Source organism: Sus scrofa, chromosome 3 (genome assembly GCF_000003025.6).
Source record: "Sus scrofa isolate TJ Tabasco breed Duroc chromosome 3, Sscrofa11.1, whole genome shotgun sequence".
NCBI lineage: Eukaryota > Metazoa > Chordata > Mammalia > Artiodactyla > Suidae > Sus > Sus scrofa.
Genome location: NC_010445.4, coordinates 113,123,135 through 113,142,171, shown reverse-complemented (window position 1 = coordinate 113,142,171; position 19,037 = coordinate 113,123,135). Strand labels below are relative to the sequence as shown.

Below are 19,037 nucleotides of genomic sequence, written 5' to 3'. Positions count from 1 at the left end.
CACAGCAACGCAGGGATCCGAGCCACGTCTGCGACCTACACCACAGCTCACGGCAACGCCAGACCCTTCTCCCACTGAGCGAGGTCAGGGATCGAACCTGCAACCTCATGGTTCCTAGTCGGATTCGTTAACCACTGAGCCACAACGGGAACTCCAGGACAGTATGTGTATTCTTAAGGTAAATCTAGTAACAACATGATACTGTGGAAGAGTTTGGATTAATAGACTGGGTTCCAGTTTTACCTATCTTTAAAATGAAGGCAATAAGGCCATTCCACCTTGTTCTACCACAGCTTTAATTCTTATATTCCTTATCTTTTTCATCAACAGTTTTAAGTCTACCCATGTGAAAGGGTGATTTAGGGTTTCTCTGATGGAATCAGTTCGGGTTTGCACAGGATGTAACCACTCTCTACTTCATCACTAACGGTATCATACTCATCAGAGCGTAGCCAAATCTTAGTCTTGTGTGAATGAGGATTTTCCCTTCAAGAGCCTGTATCTCTTGTAATAAATGGCAATTACAGCTTTATGTTCTGTAAAGTTTGACAGTGTATTATTTATAAGAGATAAAGAAATTGCTGATTCAGATCCCTTAATAATAAAATAATCATGACTGCTAGCGATGACTTTGGAGGAGTCCATGTTTACTAATGCCTTTTCTTTTCATAGCAGTTGGAAAGAAAAGGCCTGGATAACGAAATGGCATTGTATGGTATAGCCAATGAGCTTTAAGAACCAATATGAAGTATCCTCATATGAGTTTTTTGGTAACTCTATGTTTAAACTTTTTTAGCAATTGCTAAACTGATTTCCAAGGTGGCTGCACCATTTTTACAAATCTACCCAATATGTATAAGAGTTCCAAATTTCTCCATATCCTTGTCAACATTTGCTATTGCTGCCTTTTTGATTTCACCAATGTTTTTAAAAGGAGGTTATGAAAATAAAAGTTAAAAATATTTAACTATGTTTACTTTCTAATGGTCTGCGGAAATCTGAGAATATATATTTCGTCACCTGTCCCAACTACTGTCTGAAAAGGAACATAAACAAACAAACAAACCAAAATTACTCCATTAGAGGATATAAGAATTCTACTTTGTAGCCTGGAAAAGAGACAATAAAGCTATCTGAAACTACCAGGGCAAACTGTTTAGAATGTTTCCCTTTAAGGCACTAGCTCTTTCTAACAAATGACTCTATAAACGTATCTCATAGCCAACTGAAATAATCAAGACAATTCCAGGACCCACCAGAGAGGAACATCTCCTAGAGTTGACTTAATGCCAAGAACTGGTCTCATAACTTCAATGAAACTTAAACTTTTAAATATTAAAGGTTCAGAATTACAAAAAGCAAACAAGATTTAAACACATGCTGAGAAACTCATCTCTTGCAATTCCTTTTAGTGTCTACGTTGTTTCCAAGACACGTAACTTTATTAGAGCAACAAAGAATTAAACACCTATGTGCCTGATGCTGTTCATCTGAACAGAATTCCACTGAACTCTTATAACTACCCTCTAAGAAGAGTACAGCTTCTCTTCCTACCCCCACTCAATCTTCTCCAATTCTGTCCTCTCAGATAACTAAATAATACTGTTGGTGTGGCATCCTGACATTTTTCTACAGAAATAAAAATATGAAAAAAAATTCAAGGATATTATACATTTATACATAAACAAATATTAAATATACACACCTGTATATGGTGATATTGTCTAAATCTGTATTTTTGTTTTGGTGAAAACATAGTATATATATTTTAATACATTAATGCATTTCTTTCTTTCTTTCTTTTTTTTTTTTTTTTGGTCTTTTTCTAGGCCTGCACCCTCAGCATATGGGGGTTTCCAGGCTAGGAGTCTAGTCGGAGCTGTAGCCGCCTGCCTACGCCACAGCCACAGTAACACGGGATCCGAGGCGTGTTTGCAACCTACACCACAGCTCATGGCAACACTGGATCCTTAACCTACTGAGCAAGGCCAGGGATCGAACCCGCAACCTCACGGTTCCTAGTCGGATTCATTAACCACCGAGCCAGGATGGGAACTCCCTAATGCATTTAAGCAAAAAAAAAAAAAAAAAAAATCATGTACTATAAGCTGTCCCACGCTTTGCTTTTTAAAATATAATTAATATAATATATCCTGGAGAACAGAACAGAATGTTGAGATCTTCCATTCTTTTTAATAGATGCATAAAATTCCATTGAGCAGATATACCATAATTTCTTCAACTGGACTCTGATAAATATTTTGGTAATTTCTAGTCTTTTGCTCTTATTACTACAATGTCTTACCCAGTGTTCCCTAAGGTGGTGTACCAAGAACAACACCATGACTATCTAAAAATCTGTTAGAAATGCAAATTACTGGATCCTAGCCCAGAACTACTGAACCAGAAACTCTGAAGGTGGGGCCCAGAAATCTGCCATAATAATCTCTCCAAGTGATTCTGAGGCATGTCTAACTATAGTGTGTGTGTGTGTACACACATATATACTACTATACCATACTATAATGTATAGTATGGATGTATACTCATACCAGCAATATTTGAAAGTTCCAATTTAATCCACCATATCAACAGAATAAAGGAAAAACGTATCTATTGAACTAGTAGATGGAGGAAAAGCAACTGATAAATTTTACATCTGTTCATTCAAGACACCTCTTAGCAGACTACAAATAGAAGGAAACTACCTTCATCTAATAAAGAATGTCTACAGCAACCTATTACAGTCAACATCGTTCATAAAATAGCACAATATTCAAAACTTCACCTTACAGAGAATGAAAAGGATGACTGATGTTACCAATTTTTTAAAATTTAATTAAAAAAAATTGTTACGGCTGCACCTGTGGCATATGGAAGCCCTGGGGCTAGGGGTTGAATTAGAGCTGCGGCTGCAGGCCTACACCACAGCCACAGCAATGCTGGATCCGAGCTGCATCTGTAACCTAAGCTGTAGCTTGCAGCAACACCGGATCCTTAACCCACTGAGTGAGGCCGGGGATCGAATCCACATTCTCACAGACACTGTGTTGGGTTCTTTAAAAAAAAAAAAAAAAAGATTGCCACTCATGTTTGTTTATGTGGATAATCCTAAGAATAAATCTACATATAAGCCAGTAGATTAAATAATTTAGCAATGTCTCTAGATACAATACCAATGTCTCTAGATACAATACCAATACAATACAATACCAATACAATACCAATACAATGGGAGAGGCAATCCACCGTGGGTCCTCAGAGCTGCTCCAAGTACTTTACGCCAAGAATTTAAGTCTCTGAATGCTCTTCACCTGGGCTGTATTTACAGTAAGCAACCTTGAGAGAAGGCAGCTTCCCTAAGTAGGCTTCCTTCCACTTACCATTTAAAAGGACTAAAAGAAGACATGGAGGTGACCAACAGGCACATGGAAAATGGAAAGATACTCAACATCACTAATCATCAGAGAAATGCAAATCAAAACCATAATGGGATATCACTTCAAACATGTCATAACAGCTATCATCAAAAAGACAACAAATAACAAGTGCTAGCAAGAATGTGAAGAAAAGGGAACTCTTATGTACTGTTGGTGGAATGTAAATTGGTACAGCTGCTATGGAAAAACAAAAAATTAAAGACAGAACTACCATATGATCCAGTAATTCCACTTCTGGGTATGTATCTGAAGAAAACAAAAACACTAATTAGAAAAGATATATGTATACCTTTGTTCATTGCAGTATTATTTACAACAAACAAGATATGGAGGCAACCTAAGGGCTCATCAACGGACAAATGGATCAAGACTGTGTGGTATGTATGTATATTCATATGTACACACATGCGCTCACACACACACACACACACACACACACACAATGAGATATTAGTTATAAAAAAAAGAATGAAATCTTGCCATATGTGGCAGCAGTGATGGACCCAGAGGGCATTATGCTAAAGAAAGTCAGTCAATAGAAGAAAGACAAATACTGTTATGATTTCACTAATATGTGAAGCCTAAGAAACAAAACAAATGAACAAATATAACTAAATAGGAACAGAATCATAGATACAGAGAACAAACAGGTATTTGCTACAAGGGAGGGTGGTAAGTGGAAGAGAGAAATGGGAAAGGCATATTAAGAGGTATAAAGTTTGTTACAAAATAAATAAGTCACAGGTATTTCCCGTACAGTATGGGGAATACAGTCAACAATGGTGTAGTATCTTTGTCCAGTGACAGAAAACTACTAGATTTATCATGATTATCATTTTGAAACATACAGAAACACTGAATCGTGTGTACAGGTGTGTACAGGAACCGACAGTGTTGTAGGTCAATTATACTTAATAGAAAAAAACAGTAAGATTCGTGATTATCAGAGGTGGCGGGTGGGGGAGGGGAGGAATTAGGTGAAGGCAATCAAAACATACAGACTTCTAGTTATAAATAAATACTAGGGATGTGATGTACGACACGATACATATAGACTGCCGAATGCTGCATGCGAGGGTTGTTAAGGGAGTTCACCCTAAAAGTTCTCATCACAAGGAAAAAAATTTTTTTCTATTTCTTTCATTTTGTATTTATATGAGATGATGGATGTTCACTAAACTCATTATGGTAATGACTGTGTGACATATGTAAGTCAAAACATTCTGCAGTATACAGTAAACTTGTACGGTGCTGTATGTCAATTATACTTCAATAAAAATGGAAGGAAGGGACTGAATTTCTCAACTTCAGTGCATGAGCAGATGCACCTGGGCCCGTTAGCCCATCAACCCTGGGAGACTTGGGGATAAAGAGGAACCAACAGGAGTTCCCGTCGTGGCGCAGTGGTTAACGAATCTGACTAGGAACCATGAGGTTGCGCGTTCGGTCCCTGCCCTTGCTCAGTGGGTTAACAATCCGGCGTTGCCGTGAGCTGTGGTGTAGGTTGCAGACGAGGCTTGGATCCTGCGTTGCTGTGGCTCTGACATAGGCCGGTGGCTGCGGCTCCGATTGGACCCCTAGCCTGGGAACCTCCATATGCCGCGGGAGCGGCCCAAGAAATAGCAAAAAAAAAAAAAAAGAGGAACCAACACAACAAAAATGCTATGTTCACACTACTTGCTATGCTGTGAGTAATAAATAATAAAGTCCTTTTTTCTCTGACCCTGGAGTCTTGTATCTTCTGTCAGAATGCATAAACCAATACAAGGCTAACTTGTTAGCTTACAAATAGGATAGAATCTAGATTCTTCATAGATACTGACAATCAACTTACAAAAACAAACTACATGAATTTTTATATATCGGCAATAAACAATTATGAGATGAAAAATGTAATCCACTTATAATAGGATAAAAATATCAAGGAATAAATCTAATAAAAGATGTGCAAGAATCTCTACAAAGAAAATTTTAAGACATTAGTGAAATAAATTATGGAAAACTGAAAAAGATACAATAACATCACCTTCATAGATTGAAAGGCTTAATAATGTAAACATGCAATAGAACCCAAACTGATGTACAGTTTTAATGCAATCCCAACCAAAATCCCACAGGTTAATGGCAGAGGGGACATGTGAAAACTGACTAGATGACTGAAATGAGATGAGCCAAAAGAGCAAAAAAAATCTTGAGAAACAAGAGTTTACAACTCTTTGATTTTACAAATAAACTAATGGCCTAAACAACACTTCTTAGAACTACTAGTCCTCCAGTGTGGGTTGCTCAACAGAGTCAAAAGAACTTACTTAGTATCTGATTAGAAACAAAAATGCTAGCTTTCAAATAAACATACAGACATAAAAGATTAACAACTTCTGATCAAAAGATCAGCACTCATTATTTGATTAAAAAACCAAAACAGTCACACACAAGAACCAAAAAGCAAGCCGGCAGAGAAACCTTTCTAAACTGTGTTTTCAGAGAAAAATTTAAACGAATTTTAGAACGTGAGGCTCATTAAAGGCACTTTTACATAGTTCACTGAAGTAATTTCAGGTTGTTGTGGATACCGATGTACCACTGACTGATACAAATTCAAAAGACATCACTTTTCAGATATATTACAGCATTGAGGATTTTCCATTTCAACAAATTATTATATTGAACAAGGTCATAAGGGTATGCACTATTCATATTAGACGCTTTTGAATTGAAAGTAAATAATTTCAATATTTTATTTTCTCCTGAAGATATTCAATAGGCCCCTCTGAAGTATTAGACTATCAGGAATAATGGAACAGTAGTATCAAAATCAAAACTGAGCTTTACATAGTTGAAGGAGTAATAGTTGAAAGACGAAATAACAATGAAGTTTGAGATTTTAATTGTCAAAACTAGCAATCCATCTCTTAAGGGAGAGTTTTTATTTTCACGACAGTCTTTCTTTAGAGGAATTTCATTACCAGAAGTAACAGATTGTTTTAGTTTAAGTCCCTTCCTCTCACACCAAGTGCAGGCTACTCCGAACTGGGCAGCCCGTGGCTCCTGATTATCTTCAGTCCCTTAACCAAAGATGAAGAGGCCATACCGGAACACCTTCCCTGCTTCTGGGTACCTAACTATTCAAGCCCTAATAGTATAGCTGTCTTTAATACATGACAGAACCAAAACCTCCAACTCAGATATCAATCACCCCACAAGAGAAGAGAACATCTCTCCCAAAGGTCTCTCACCACGTCAGTTAACCTTGCCCAAAGGAGTTCACATCTATCCGGTAGACTTTTTAAAGGAGACATTTCTATACATAATCTTCACTATTCAGTAATTTCACATGTATATAAATGATGTTAGAGGTCAGACAGGTCTGTGGTATTTTAAGTAACACACTATGCATCAAACGCCTGATTCAAAGTAGTTCTGAACAAAGAGTAAATAGTAACATTAGATCATGTTCCTGGAAAGAATTAGGTGAAAAAGTGTATTTCATTTAATTTTTTTCTTAAGACATTTTAAAAACAGACCAAAATTTAACAAAACTTTATCACAAGATAAAAATAATATTTCTGCAGTTGCTTCATGTTGCATTATTTGTATTTTAGGGAAGAGGCAGAAATTTCACTTAGCTATCTATGATCCCGCCAAAAAAAAAAAAAAAAAAAGGCAGCAGAAAATTCTACTTGATTTTAATCATTTCTCTGGTGTTTATCCATCTTACCTTTGCTTGAAATTTCATAAAGCTCTTCTCTGAACATTGTTTCCTGTCTGAAAATTAGGAACCCAAACTACAAACTTCTAAGTTCTTCCACCTTCCAAACAAATCAATAAACTAGTTTTAATATTGGATAGAATTTCAAAGCTCTGTTCTCTGTCCTTATCTAGCTAAAAGGCATACCTATACCAAGAGAGTTTCTATAGATTTCCAACTTGAAGTATCAGTTTTGCTGTCAGAGCTCTTTATTTTTGCACATAAAAGGAAGTGGGTTTTGATACTATCTCAGTGTTCTTCCTGTCTTACAATGCATTTGAAATAAAGTGATGTCAGATTGAGAGTAAAAGCCCTAAGTAAGAAAAAAGAATAGGCACATTTCGTTTGTTTTAACTTTATTAATATCTACAACTGACTTAGAACTGTTTTGCAGTATGCTGCCACTATCACTGCTAACTATAAGTTTTCCACTTTAATTTGCACTGGACTACAAAAACATCCATAAATATAAACCTAAAAATTTACATTTCTCTGCTTATGCCACATGTATGACCCACGAGCAAGAGAAGTACACCCTATGAGAGACAAAAACATTCTTCATTATTGCTATGTCAGCATTTTTTCATTTCTGAAGAGCATCAAAGCTGCCAGAGAAAATATGAATTCCACATGACATTACCTGCCCCTCTCACCGCCACCTTCCAAACATCACAAAAATCCCATTTTGTACTCAGTATAATAGGCTACATTCAGAAAACATCTTTACTGAACATCTCATCTTAATGTAAACTGAGGGTAAGTATTTAACACTGTGACAATTTCTAGAAGAGGAAAGAAGCAGAGGCAGTTCAAAAATAATTTATGTGGACCACAGTTCTGAATTTGCTATTACCTTGCTGTTAATATCTTCTAATATTATGCTGAGTGTGGGGCAAAGTTTTAATCTACCCACTAAGCTACTAACAATGGGTTCTATTGTTATTTCTTAGACCCTCCTGTATCACAATACATTTACCTTAAATTCTTAGAGACAGAGTCTCATAACTATGTAACAACCACTACTTAAAACAGCTACAGCTGCATATGAGCTACTGCAAAGCAAAGACCTCTAAGACCATGATTTTGTTCCAGTTTACTAATCTGATCTCCTTTCATATTGATTTCCCTGTATCCGGGCACATGAAGGAATTATGAACCTAGCTGTTTCTCCTGCCTGATGACTTGGCTTGGTTCCCAATCCTTGATCAACAATTTCCAAACATAAAAAAAATTTTTTTTAAGTGGGGAGAAGCAGAGGAGAGACAGAGCCCTTAATACTTTCAGCTTCATCCCTCCCCGTAAAAAAAGGTCTTTTATGGACTCTGAGAAATTTAAGTTCTTGGACACATCTCTTTTCACATTGACAGGGACTACTTTAAAAAACACTTACCAAGAACACTGGTCACAGGTCCCAACCTGTCTTGCCTTTATTCCATTTGTAACCAACACATGAGGTCTGGGTTGCTCTCTAAGCAGTTGTGATCTTAAAGCTAAAATCCTCTGGCTATGAAATTTGCCCAAGTGTGTATAATTGCTATATCAGAGAACACAGATAATATCACCAACTATCTAAATTTTCTACAGGAGTAGTACACACGTTAACAGAGAAGTGGTAATAAATCAGATGATTTTGCATCTGATTTATTTATTTATTATTTTTGTCGTTTTGTATTTTCAGGCCCGCACCCTTGGCATATGGAGGTTCCCAGGCTAGGAGATCTAATTGGAGCTGTAGCTACTGGCCTACACCACAGCCACAGCAATGCCAGATCGGAGCTGTGCCTGTGACCTACACCACAGCTCACAGCAATGCCAGATCCTTAACCCACTGAGCAAGGGGAAGGCCAGGGATTGAATCCGAAACCTCATGATTCTTAGTCGGATTCATTTCCACTGCACCTTGATGGGAACTCCGTGATTTATTTGATATTTCAGTTAAAAATCACAAGTTCTAAGATGCACTTAAAATTAATGAGTCAAATACCCAACAAGAGTAACTAGCTTCTAGATTCAAAGAGAGCTCACTTCAACCTAAGAGGTTATCCAAGCTAGGATAAATTGGAGCTACAGCTGCCAGTTGACACCACAGCCACAGCAATGTGGGATCTAAGCCATATCTTCGACCTATACCACGGCTCACTCCAACACCAGATCCTTAACCTGCTAAGCAAAGCCAGGGATCGGACCTGCAACTACTAGTTGGAATTTGTCTCCTCTACACCTCAATGGGAACTCCAGGAAACTCTTGAATGTCTACTTTGCTCTGGAATGTCACTGTATCAGTCCTTATAGGGAACCAGCATGAGCGGTCTTAAAAATTTGCCTTGCTATGTATGGCTGAATCGATCAATATTGGGATAAAAATGATTTTCCCTTTTTGGAGAGACTCTTGACAAGAAGCTAAAATTAATTAGCAAGAATAGGTAATAAAAACACATCTTTAAATGGAAATTCATCCCAGGGAAAGCTGCAGCAACAAAGATGTTATTCCCTAAACAAAGTTTTAAGCTATGAAGCAGAAACCAAGTAGACATGAGAGCAAAGACCAAAAGACTAAATTTAGTCTTTTCTAGAAGAAATGAAAAGCATTCTTTTCCTAGCAAGCAGAGAGCTGTTAGAGCAATTAAGTTCTCAAATTTTTAGAAGATAGGATTAAAGAGGTAAATAAAACAAGAGCATAAAAAAGGCTAGGGGTGGCCAACAGCTGAAAATAGAAACCCAGGTAAAACCTAGACCCATGTTTTCCAATATGATGACCACTGGCCCCATGTGGTTATTAAAATTTAAAATAAAATTTAGGAGTTCCCATCGTGGCACAGTGGTTAATGAATCCGACTAGGAACCATGAGGTTGCAGGTTTGGTCCCTGGCCTTGCTCAGTGGGTTAAAGGATCCAGCGTTGCCGTGAGCTGTGGTGTAGGTTGCAGACGCGGCTCGGATCCCGCGTTGCTATGGCTCTGGTGTAGGCCGGTGGCTACAGCTCCGATTAGACCCCAAGCCCGGGAACCTCCATGTGCCGTGGGAGCGGCCCAAGAAATGGCAAAAAGACAAAAAGAATAAAAATAAAATAAATAAAATAAAATTTAAAATGCAGTTTCTCAGTCACCAGCTCTTTCCAGTGCTCAACAGACCCATGAAGCCAGTGGCTGGTGTGTTGAGCTGGGCCGCACAGGTGCAGAACATCTCCATCCCCGCAGGGAATTCCGCTGGACAACACTGACCTAACTGCTAAGGGGAAAGAGACTAACTGACGTGTGGTCTAGAAAAAGAAGAGCTATGAACAAGGGCATTTGTCCTACAGCATTCAGACCTTTATTGAGGGATCAGGTGGATTTACCTTTCCTTTTCCACCTGCTCTTTTTTCCCTCCTTGTTGCTGCCACCATCACTGCTGCTGCTGCTGTTCTCAGAACTCTGGGAATCTGACTGACCATCACTGCTTTCTTCTGAACCTTCTGATAGCTCTTTCACCCCATCCGGCACATCTTTCTGAAAACGTAGGCATCCAATTAGGATTAATCATGACCATTTCAGCAAACAGGAATTAAGTTTCTGATATGCGTTGTGTGACTTTTAATTGGGCTGATTTTTAATTTTTAGTATTATAAGATTCAGAAGCAGAACCAGCAATAATTTCTGAATTACTGTCATTTCTCTTCTTCCTGTCAAATTAGCTCATGTTTCCATCTATACCCAAAGAAAAAAATTATACATGATGATCTTATACAGACACAACATAAAGGCTTAAATTAGACAAAAAACTTGGTATATATTAGTCCAGATAAATGATAAAATGTTCAGGAAAAATCTACATAACATTTCTAAAAAATGTATGTATAGCCATCATCCATGTAATAATATATGTATTTGTGTGTATGTAAATACCATTATGTATTGTGATTTCAGTTAGGAGTCTGGATAACAAAAGATAGTGCATTATTTAAAACGAACTGGTTCCTGAAAATTGGTTAGTAAATAAAAGGAGTCATTACAAAAGGAATCATTAAAAAAAAAAAAAAACTACATGAATCTTTGGTTTCCGCATTGGATAGTGAGAATGCTAATCAGAAAGGATACCTATGTCAGCCACAGTGTGTGAGAGATATAAAAGGGTAGTTGCAAGGTCAAAAACTAGGAAATTAAGACTTTTTGGGATTGAATTCTGGCTTTATCATCTCCTAATTATGTAGCCTTGTCTTTAAGATGGGGTAATAGTACCTACCTTAAAAGATTACTCTGAAATTAAATAAGTTAATAAACGTAAAATGCTTAGAACAGTACCTAGCATAAGACCTCAATAAATGTATTTGTGTAGTATATAAAATATACATATATAATAAACATATTAGTGAATTTTTGGGGTTTTTGTCTTTTTACGGCCATACCTGCGGCACACGGAAGTTCCCAGCCTAGGGGTCCGACTGGAGCTGGAGCTGCTGGCCTAAGGCCACAGCCACACCAACATAGGACCAGAGCCTCATGTGCAACCTACACTACAACTCATGGCAACACTGGATCTCCAACCCATTGAGCTAGGGATCAAACCCACATCCTCATGGATACTAGTTGGATTCATTACCGCTGAGCCATGACGGGAACTCCACTGAATGTTATGCCTAAGTTATAAACTATGCATGATTCTTTTCTCCTCAATATAGTTTTACCCACATAATTTATTTTTATAATCAGATAAAAAATAAGTCTGACATGTGACCTTCCTACCTATAATTGGCATTCATGACATAAGACCAAGACAGTAACTTCTGATCTAATAAGAAACTTTTTTTTCCCACTTATGTTTACACTCTAGTGTCATTTTGCTCTGAATTATTTCGCACGTTATACACTTTTAAAAAATACATATCCCTTATTCTTCTATCTTTTCCTTCAAAATGCAGAACACATAGTTAGTTGCCAACCAGACCTCTTGACCTGTAAATTCAATGAATAATTTAAATACAAATTCCAGTATCTTCTTAAACTTATGATCCCTCCAGGATGAACTCAGGCCCCAAATCTTGAATCACTGCACCCCTTCTTTTACCCACTCCAAATAGTTTCCATTTTATCTCTTGAATGCTCCTTGCCTCCACCTCTTTTACCACTCTCACAGTTCAAACTATGAGAGCTTATTATTGTTTCTTTCAAGCAATAATACTCTTTTGGACAAGTTTTCTTGCTATCATCCTTTTTTTCTTTTTCTTTTTTACAATGATTTTTATTTTTTCCCTTACAGCTGGTTTACAGTGTTCTGCCACTTTTCTACTGTCTGCTTTCCTCCTAAGTGTATCCTACTTGAACTACCTTCCTAAACATAGGTTTGTTCACTCTATTCTCCAGAAAAACCTCTGCCATTTCTGCCACATGCACCCACCCTCCCTCCTTTTCTAACTGCTCAGTCAGGTTTTCAAAAGCCCCTAAGAGTTTGCTCTTCACCTAACATTTATCCCATCCTGACTCCTTACCCACCAGCCCACACACAGGTAAGGATTTAATCACTCCAATTTACTTTCAAATCCATTCTGAATGCCTCTGCTTAAGCTATTCCCATGTCACTTAACTGCCAACGCTCAACAGAAATCTTACAAGTTTAAAACAACAACAACAAAAACAAGCAAAAACTTCTAGATAGCCTTATTCAAGATTAATCTTTATTTCTCTACACTATCAGACCACTTTACAGCACAGTATGTTTTGTCAGTATGCAATTATTTCAGTAACTATGTGAGCTTCAAGAGATGAGGGACTATAGTTTATCCTTCTTTATAGCCCCTATAGTGTGCAGCACAGAGTGGGCAATTAATAAATGATATTAACAACATGTAAGGTCTAGAACAGCTAAACTGAAACGTAGAAAGCTCCACTGTGCCTCCATGACGTTCAACAAAGTGTTTTAAAAGGTAGTACTGTAAGTCAGTCAGATCTTTTTAATGTTAGTAGGCTACATACAATCACTGAGCCCAGTGAGGACCACAGTCAAAGCTAACAGGTAAGAGAGGACAGAGTCCCACACACACATGGACAGTCATTGCATGCCAAACATTAATGCCCCTTCTGCTGATAAACTTCCTTGGGAAACAACTGTTTCCTCAATTCATCCAGCTCGGGAGGGCTTAACCACACCCACACATCAAGGGTGATCATGAACCTACAAGTGGCCAGTCCGAAGATCAATACATCTAGCAAGGATGATCATGCAGGTATAGACACATGGGCCAAGCCCAACCAATTAAGCCACTTCAGAACTAACTAAAGGGCTCTGGCTTCAGTTCCTGAGACTCCTTCTCTCCAGACTTACAGCTTGCGGAGTAAGGAGTGGGGAATGAAGTCAAATACAGTGAGACAGCCTGCCTGAGAATGAAGCCAAAAGAAAGCAGAGATCCACCCTTGATGACAATCATTTGAGTTTTTGATTTCCGGCTGAGTTTCCATAGAATTTTCGGTTATATGAAACTAATAAATTCTTTGTCTTACTCAAGCTCATTTGAGTTGATTTTTCTGCTTGTAACTGAAAAGACAGTGATAAGCCAAGGTCCCTTTTCAGTGCAGAAATTAGAAATTAAGAAGTCTGTTAGGGTAAAAGAACATGGGAATTCAGTCAGATCTGGGTTCACATTCTGGTTCTGGTACTACCTGGCCAACATTGGACAAGAAAATCCAATCTTCTGAACTGTGGCTTTCACCTAATAACACAGGAATAATAACCACAACTCTGTAATGGAGAATTAAATGAGAAAGTAATATAAAGCATAAAGGCTGTATGCTCCATAGTAACACTCATTATTATTCAAATGATGTGAGGCCCTTTAAAAAGTCACTGGATGTCATTTTAACTTCATCTTCTCAAAATAATGCTATGGCAAAGAATGAAAAATGAAGTTCTTTCTCTGATATACCCAGAGATGGTTACAGATTAATTTAAAAAAATGTATTGGATACAGGCTTGAAAATTTTACCTCTTCCTTTAAGTAAGCTCTTACAAAATTCTATGACCCAAGTATTATTTATAGTAGTTACTTCCTGTTTTTACTTTTAAATGACCCCCTAACAAAAATATTTACCTTCAAAGTATATACTCCCATTCTACCTGGAACCTTATAGAAGATGCCCTCTTCACCTCGGGAGTTTGTGTGCAGCATTGCATTTAGGCATGCAAGAGGGGAAGTGCCACTGCCAAAAAGAAAAAAAAAAAAAAGGTTAGTTTCTGCCTCTGAATATCCTATGTAGCACTGAACTAAGATAAAATTAACTGATCAATACTTATTTGACATAAATATACTTTATTTTTTTCTTCTTTTTCAGCCACACTCATGGCATGTGGAAGTTCCAGGGCTAGGGATAAAATCCAAACTGCAGCTGTAGCCCATGGCACAGCAATGGCAATGCTGGATTCTTAACCCACTGTGCCAGGCTGGGGATCAAACCTGTGCCACTGCAGAGACAACACCAGATCCTTAACCCACTGTGCCATAGCAGACTCCAAAATTTCATTTATTAATACCTCTCAATGAAGTTGAATTTTAAAAAAACCTATTTCATCTAGCACAAGCTTTAAATATCCAAAAGTAAAACAATAAATAAGGGGGGTATATATAGGTTGGGGCAGAGCATTTGACTGCAGAAGTAAAACAAGGAGGAAAAAGAAAACACACACAGAGAAATAAATGACATTAATCTCCTTGCATACTGCTGCCACAGGCTGAATCTGAGTTATGAAATGAAGACATTTCCATGGTCTCCTGTATTTATTTTTTTAAATGGAGATATAATTGACATAGAACATTATGTTATTACGTATTAGCTATACACCAAAATGAGTCATATCTGTATAATTATGATTGTATTTAGACCCATCATGAGATCACTTAAAAAGGCATAAAGGGAGTTCCCCTCATGGCGCAGCAGAAACAAATCCAACTAGGAACCATGAGGTTGTGGGTTCAATTCCTAGCCTCACTCAATGGGTGGTGTAGGTCGCAGACACAGCTCAGATCTGGCGTTGCTGTGGCTGTGGGGTAGGCCAGTGGCAATACCTCCGATTACACCCCTAGCCTGGGAACCTCCACATGCCACGGGTACTGCCCTAAAAAGGCAAGAAGACAAAAAACAAACAACAAAAAACAAAACAAAAAACCAACAAAAAAACACGCATAAAGTAGGCCTTGGAATATTCATCTTCTATGTAGAAACTTGGTTAAATGTTTATTAATTCTAATTTGTATTTTCTAAACTTTTTGTTTGGTCTCTCTACACCACAGCAACACAGGATCTGAGCCGCATCTGTGACCTACATCACAGCTCACAGCAATGCTGGATCCTTAACACACTGAGTGAAGCTAGGGATCAAACCCGCATCCTCATGGATGCCAGTCGGGTGCACTGACTGCTGAGCCACAACAGGAACTCCGTATTTTCTAAACTTTTAGGTATATGATAAATTATCTGCAAAAAAATACTATATAATTTTCCTTTCTAATTGCAATCAATTTCATTTTCCTATAGTTACAGAAATGAAGATGTGTGGTATCCTCAAATTAAAATTTTTTTTTTTAAAATCTCACAATACCTGAGGGATAAGGCAATCTACTTACACATTTCCAGATCTTCTCCCCCTAAGTCCTCTGCTGGTACTACTAAATAACCCAAAGAGGCCTAGTAGAAGAGGCTACCAGGTATCTTGGGTAACCAAAGAGAGCAATTCTTGGCGGGGAGGGGGAGAGAATGGTCATGAGCCTCTGTTAGTGATGTGAAGGTGCTGGGGGTCAAAAACTCAGAAGGTGAAGGACAAAAGAAAAAAAAAGGAAAATTTTTTGCTAAAGAAAATGGTGAATATCTTCCGGTTGATTTTCAAATATATTTATCTAATTTAGGTATTTCCATGCTAAAAATATATAAAATGTCATTTAGTGGGTTAAAGATCTCGCATTGCTCTGGCTGTGATGTAGGCCGGCAGCTGCAGCTCCCATTCAACCCCTAGCCTGGGAACCTCCATATGCTGTGGGTGCAGCTCTAAAAAGAAACACACACAGGAGTTCCCGTCGTGGTGCAGTGGTTAACGAATCCGACTAGGAACCATGAGGTTGCGGGTTCGGTCCCTGCCCTTGCTCAGTGGGTTAAAGATCCAGCGTTGCCGTGAGCTGTGGTATAGGTTGCAGACGCGGCTCGGATCCCAAGGTGCTGTGGCTCTGGCGTAGGCCGGTGGCTATAGCTCTGATTAGACCCCTAGCCCGGGAACCTCCATATGCCGTGGGAGCGGCCCAGAGAAATAGCAAAAAGACAAAAAAAAAAAAAAAAAAAGATCCAAAATGTAACCAAAAAAATCTTTAATAAAAGAAACACACACATAAAAAAAGTATGGAGTTCCCATTGTGGCTCAGCAGTACCAAACCCAACTAGTATCCACAAGGACTCAGGTTCAATGTCTGGCCTCGCTCAGTAGGTTAAAGATCCAGCGTTGCTGTGAGCTGTGGTTAGGTCGCAGACACGGCTCAGATCCTGTGTTGCTGTGGCTGTGGTATAGGCTGGCAATACAGCTCCTATTCCACCACTAGCCTGGGAACCTCCATATGCCTCGGATGCAGCCCTAAAAAAACAACAACGACAACAACAAACCCCACACATAACCCAATTATAGTCAAACTTCCAAACTTTGTATCAAATAAATATATATAGACTGGATCTTGGTCACCTATGGTTTTAGTTACCTGGCATCTGTTCCCTCTTCTGGAGACAGAACCTAAAATTTCCTGTGAAATATTATCCCTCTCCCACTCTCATGAGGTTGAGACAGACTTAAAGCCATGCTCATCAGAAGTGCAAGTCCAAGCTGTTAAACTTGCATTTCTAATTTCTGTGCTCCCCACTCCCAACTCCTACACTGATAGATTCAGGAAGAGATACATGACTGAATCATGGGCAACAACCTAAAGAGCTATTTACTTAGGCACTTAGGAAAGAAACTTGCTCTCCAGGAAAGCTTCCTTCTGAAGAGAATTTTTCTCTTTATCTGAGCAGCATAAAAAAATAACACCTGGAGTTCCCATGTGGCTCAGCAGGTCATGAACCCGACTAGTATCCATGAGGATGCAGGTATGATCCCTGGCCTCACTCAGTGGGTTAAGGATGAGGCATTGTTGGAGTTCCCGTCATGGCTCAGTAGTTTACGAACCCGACTAGGAACCATGAGGTTGCTGGTTTGATCCATGGCCTCACTCAGTGGGTTAAGGATCCTGTGTTGCCATGAGCTGTAGTGTAGGTCACAGACGCAGCTCCGATTCTGCACTGCTGTCGCTCTGATGTAGGCCGGCAGCTACAGCTCCTGTTAGACTCCTAGCCTGGGAACCTCCATATGCCTCAGGAGAGGCCCTAGAAAAGGCAAAAAAAAAAAAAAAAAAAAAAAAAAGGCACACACACAAACACACACAAAAAAGACAAAAAAAAGGATCAGGTGTTGCCATGAGCTGTGGTGCAGGTCACAGAAGTGACTCAGATCCCACATGACCATGGCATAGGACACCAGCTGCAGCTCTGACCTGACCCCTGGGAACTTCCATGTATCACAGGTGCAGGCATAAAAATAAATAATTAATTAAAAATTTAAAAAACCGTAAACTTTCAATCATATGACCATGTAGGAAGTATCTGAAATTGAGGTGGAACAACACATTGGAAGGACTAGATAAGAACCAGAGGGAAAAATTCAAAACCCCAAAAGGCAGAGCTGACAGTGTTTTTTTCCAGCAATGTTACTTATGCCACTATATCAAGCCTTGCCTTCAGCCAGTTCTACCTCTGGAATTTTGTTTAGGTTTTAAGTCACAAGCAATCAAGAGTCCTAAATAAAACAGTTTACTTAATAACTAGTGCTGGAGTTTCTGCTGTAGCACAACAGGTTACGGATCTGGTACTGTCTCTGAGGAGGCACAGGTGTGATCTCCAGCCCAGTACAGTGGGTTAAGGATCTGGCATTGTCTCTGAGGTGGCACAGGTTTGATCCCCAGCCTAGCACAGTGGGTTAAGGATCCGGCTTTGCCACAGTTGTGGCACAGGTCCTTGGCCCAGAAACTTCCATATGCTGTGGGTGTGGCAATAAATAAGAAAAGTAGTGCTGGCAGAGCATATTATACATTAGGAATAATAATTTCTTCAGTTTAGGAGTTCCTCTCATGGCACAATAGTAAACAAATCCGACGAGGAACCAACCATGAGATTGCGGGTTTGATCCCTGGCCTTGCTCAGTGGGTTAACAATCCGGTGTTGCTGTGAGCTGTGGTGTAGGCTGCAGACGCGGCTCAGATCCTGTGTTGCTGTGGCTCTGGTGTAGACCGGTGGCTACAGCTCTGATTAGACCCTTGGCCTGGGAACTCCATATGCCGCGGGAGGGGCCCTAGAAAAGACCCCCCCCAAATAATAATAACAATAATAATTTCTTCAGTTTATATTCCAAATGGTCTAAAAGCCAAAATAGAAAAAATAGGAGGTTTCTCTAACCTATAGGATAGAGAAAGCTTTCTACATTAGAGAGAAAACCCAAAAACCTTAATGACTAAGTAAAAATAATTTCTGTACAGGAAAAAAAAATACGATCAACCAAACTATGCAAAGTATACAAAGCTGGAATAAATAACTGCAAAACAAATGGCAGACAAAAAATGAATATTCCTGAGAGAGCTTCTTTTAGAAAAACACAAAAAACCAATTAGAAAAAATGGATAAAGGATATGAACATGTAATGTAAATGGCCAGTAGAATATATGAAAAGCTCTCCAAACTTAATAGTGGTTAAAGGAAAAGAAGTCAAATTGAGACACCACTGGTCAGACTCAGATAAGTCAAATGGATTAAAATCTTC

General features: G+C 38.7%; 1 protein-coding gene across 4 annotated transcripts in view; it reads right to left on the bottom strand.

Annotated features, from left to right (window-relative positions):
- Positions 1–19,037, bottom strand: part of ASXL2 (additional sex combs like 2, transcriptional regulator) — a 140,022-nt gene that overhangs the window by 42,638 nt on the left and 78,347 nt on the right. For 3 of the 4 annotated variants that reach the window (XM_021087739.1, XM_003125333.6, XM_021087740.1), the window contains 2 exons: positions 14,248–14,356; positions 10,525–10,675 (listed from right to left, as the gene is read on the bottom strand). In XM_021087739.1, the coding sequence (XP_020943398.1) occupies positions 10,525–10,675; positions 14,248–14,356 (260 nt within the window). Of the gene's footprint in view, positions 1–7,158; positions 8,905–10,524; positions 10,676–14,247; positions 14,357–19,037 lie in introns of those variants that run through there. The other variant, XM_021087741.1, reaches the window with a different exon arrangement.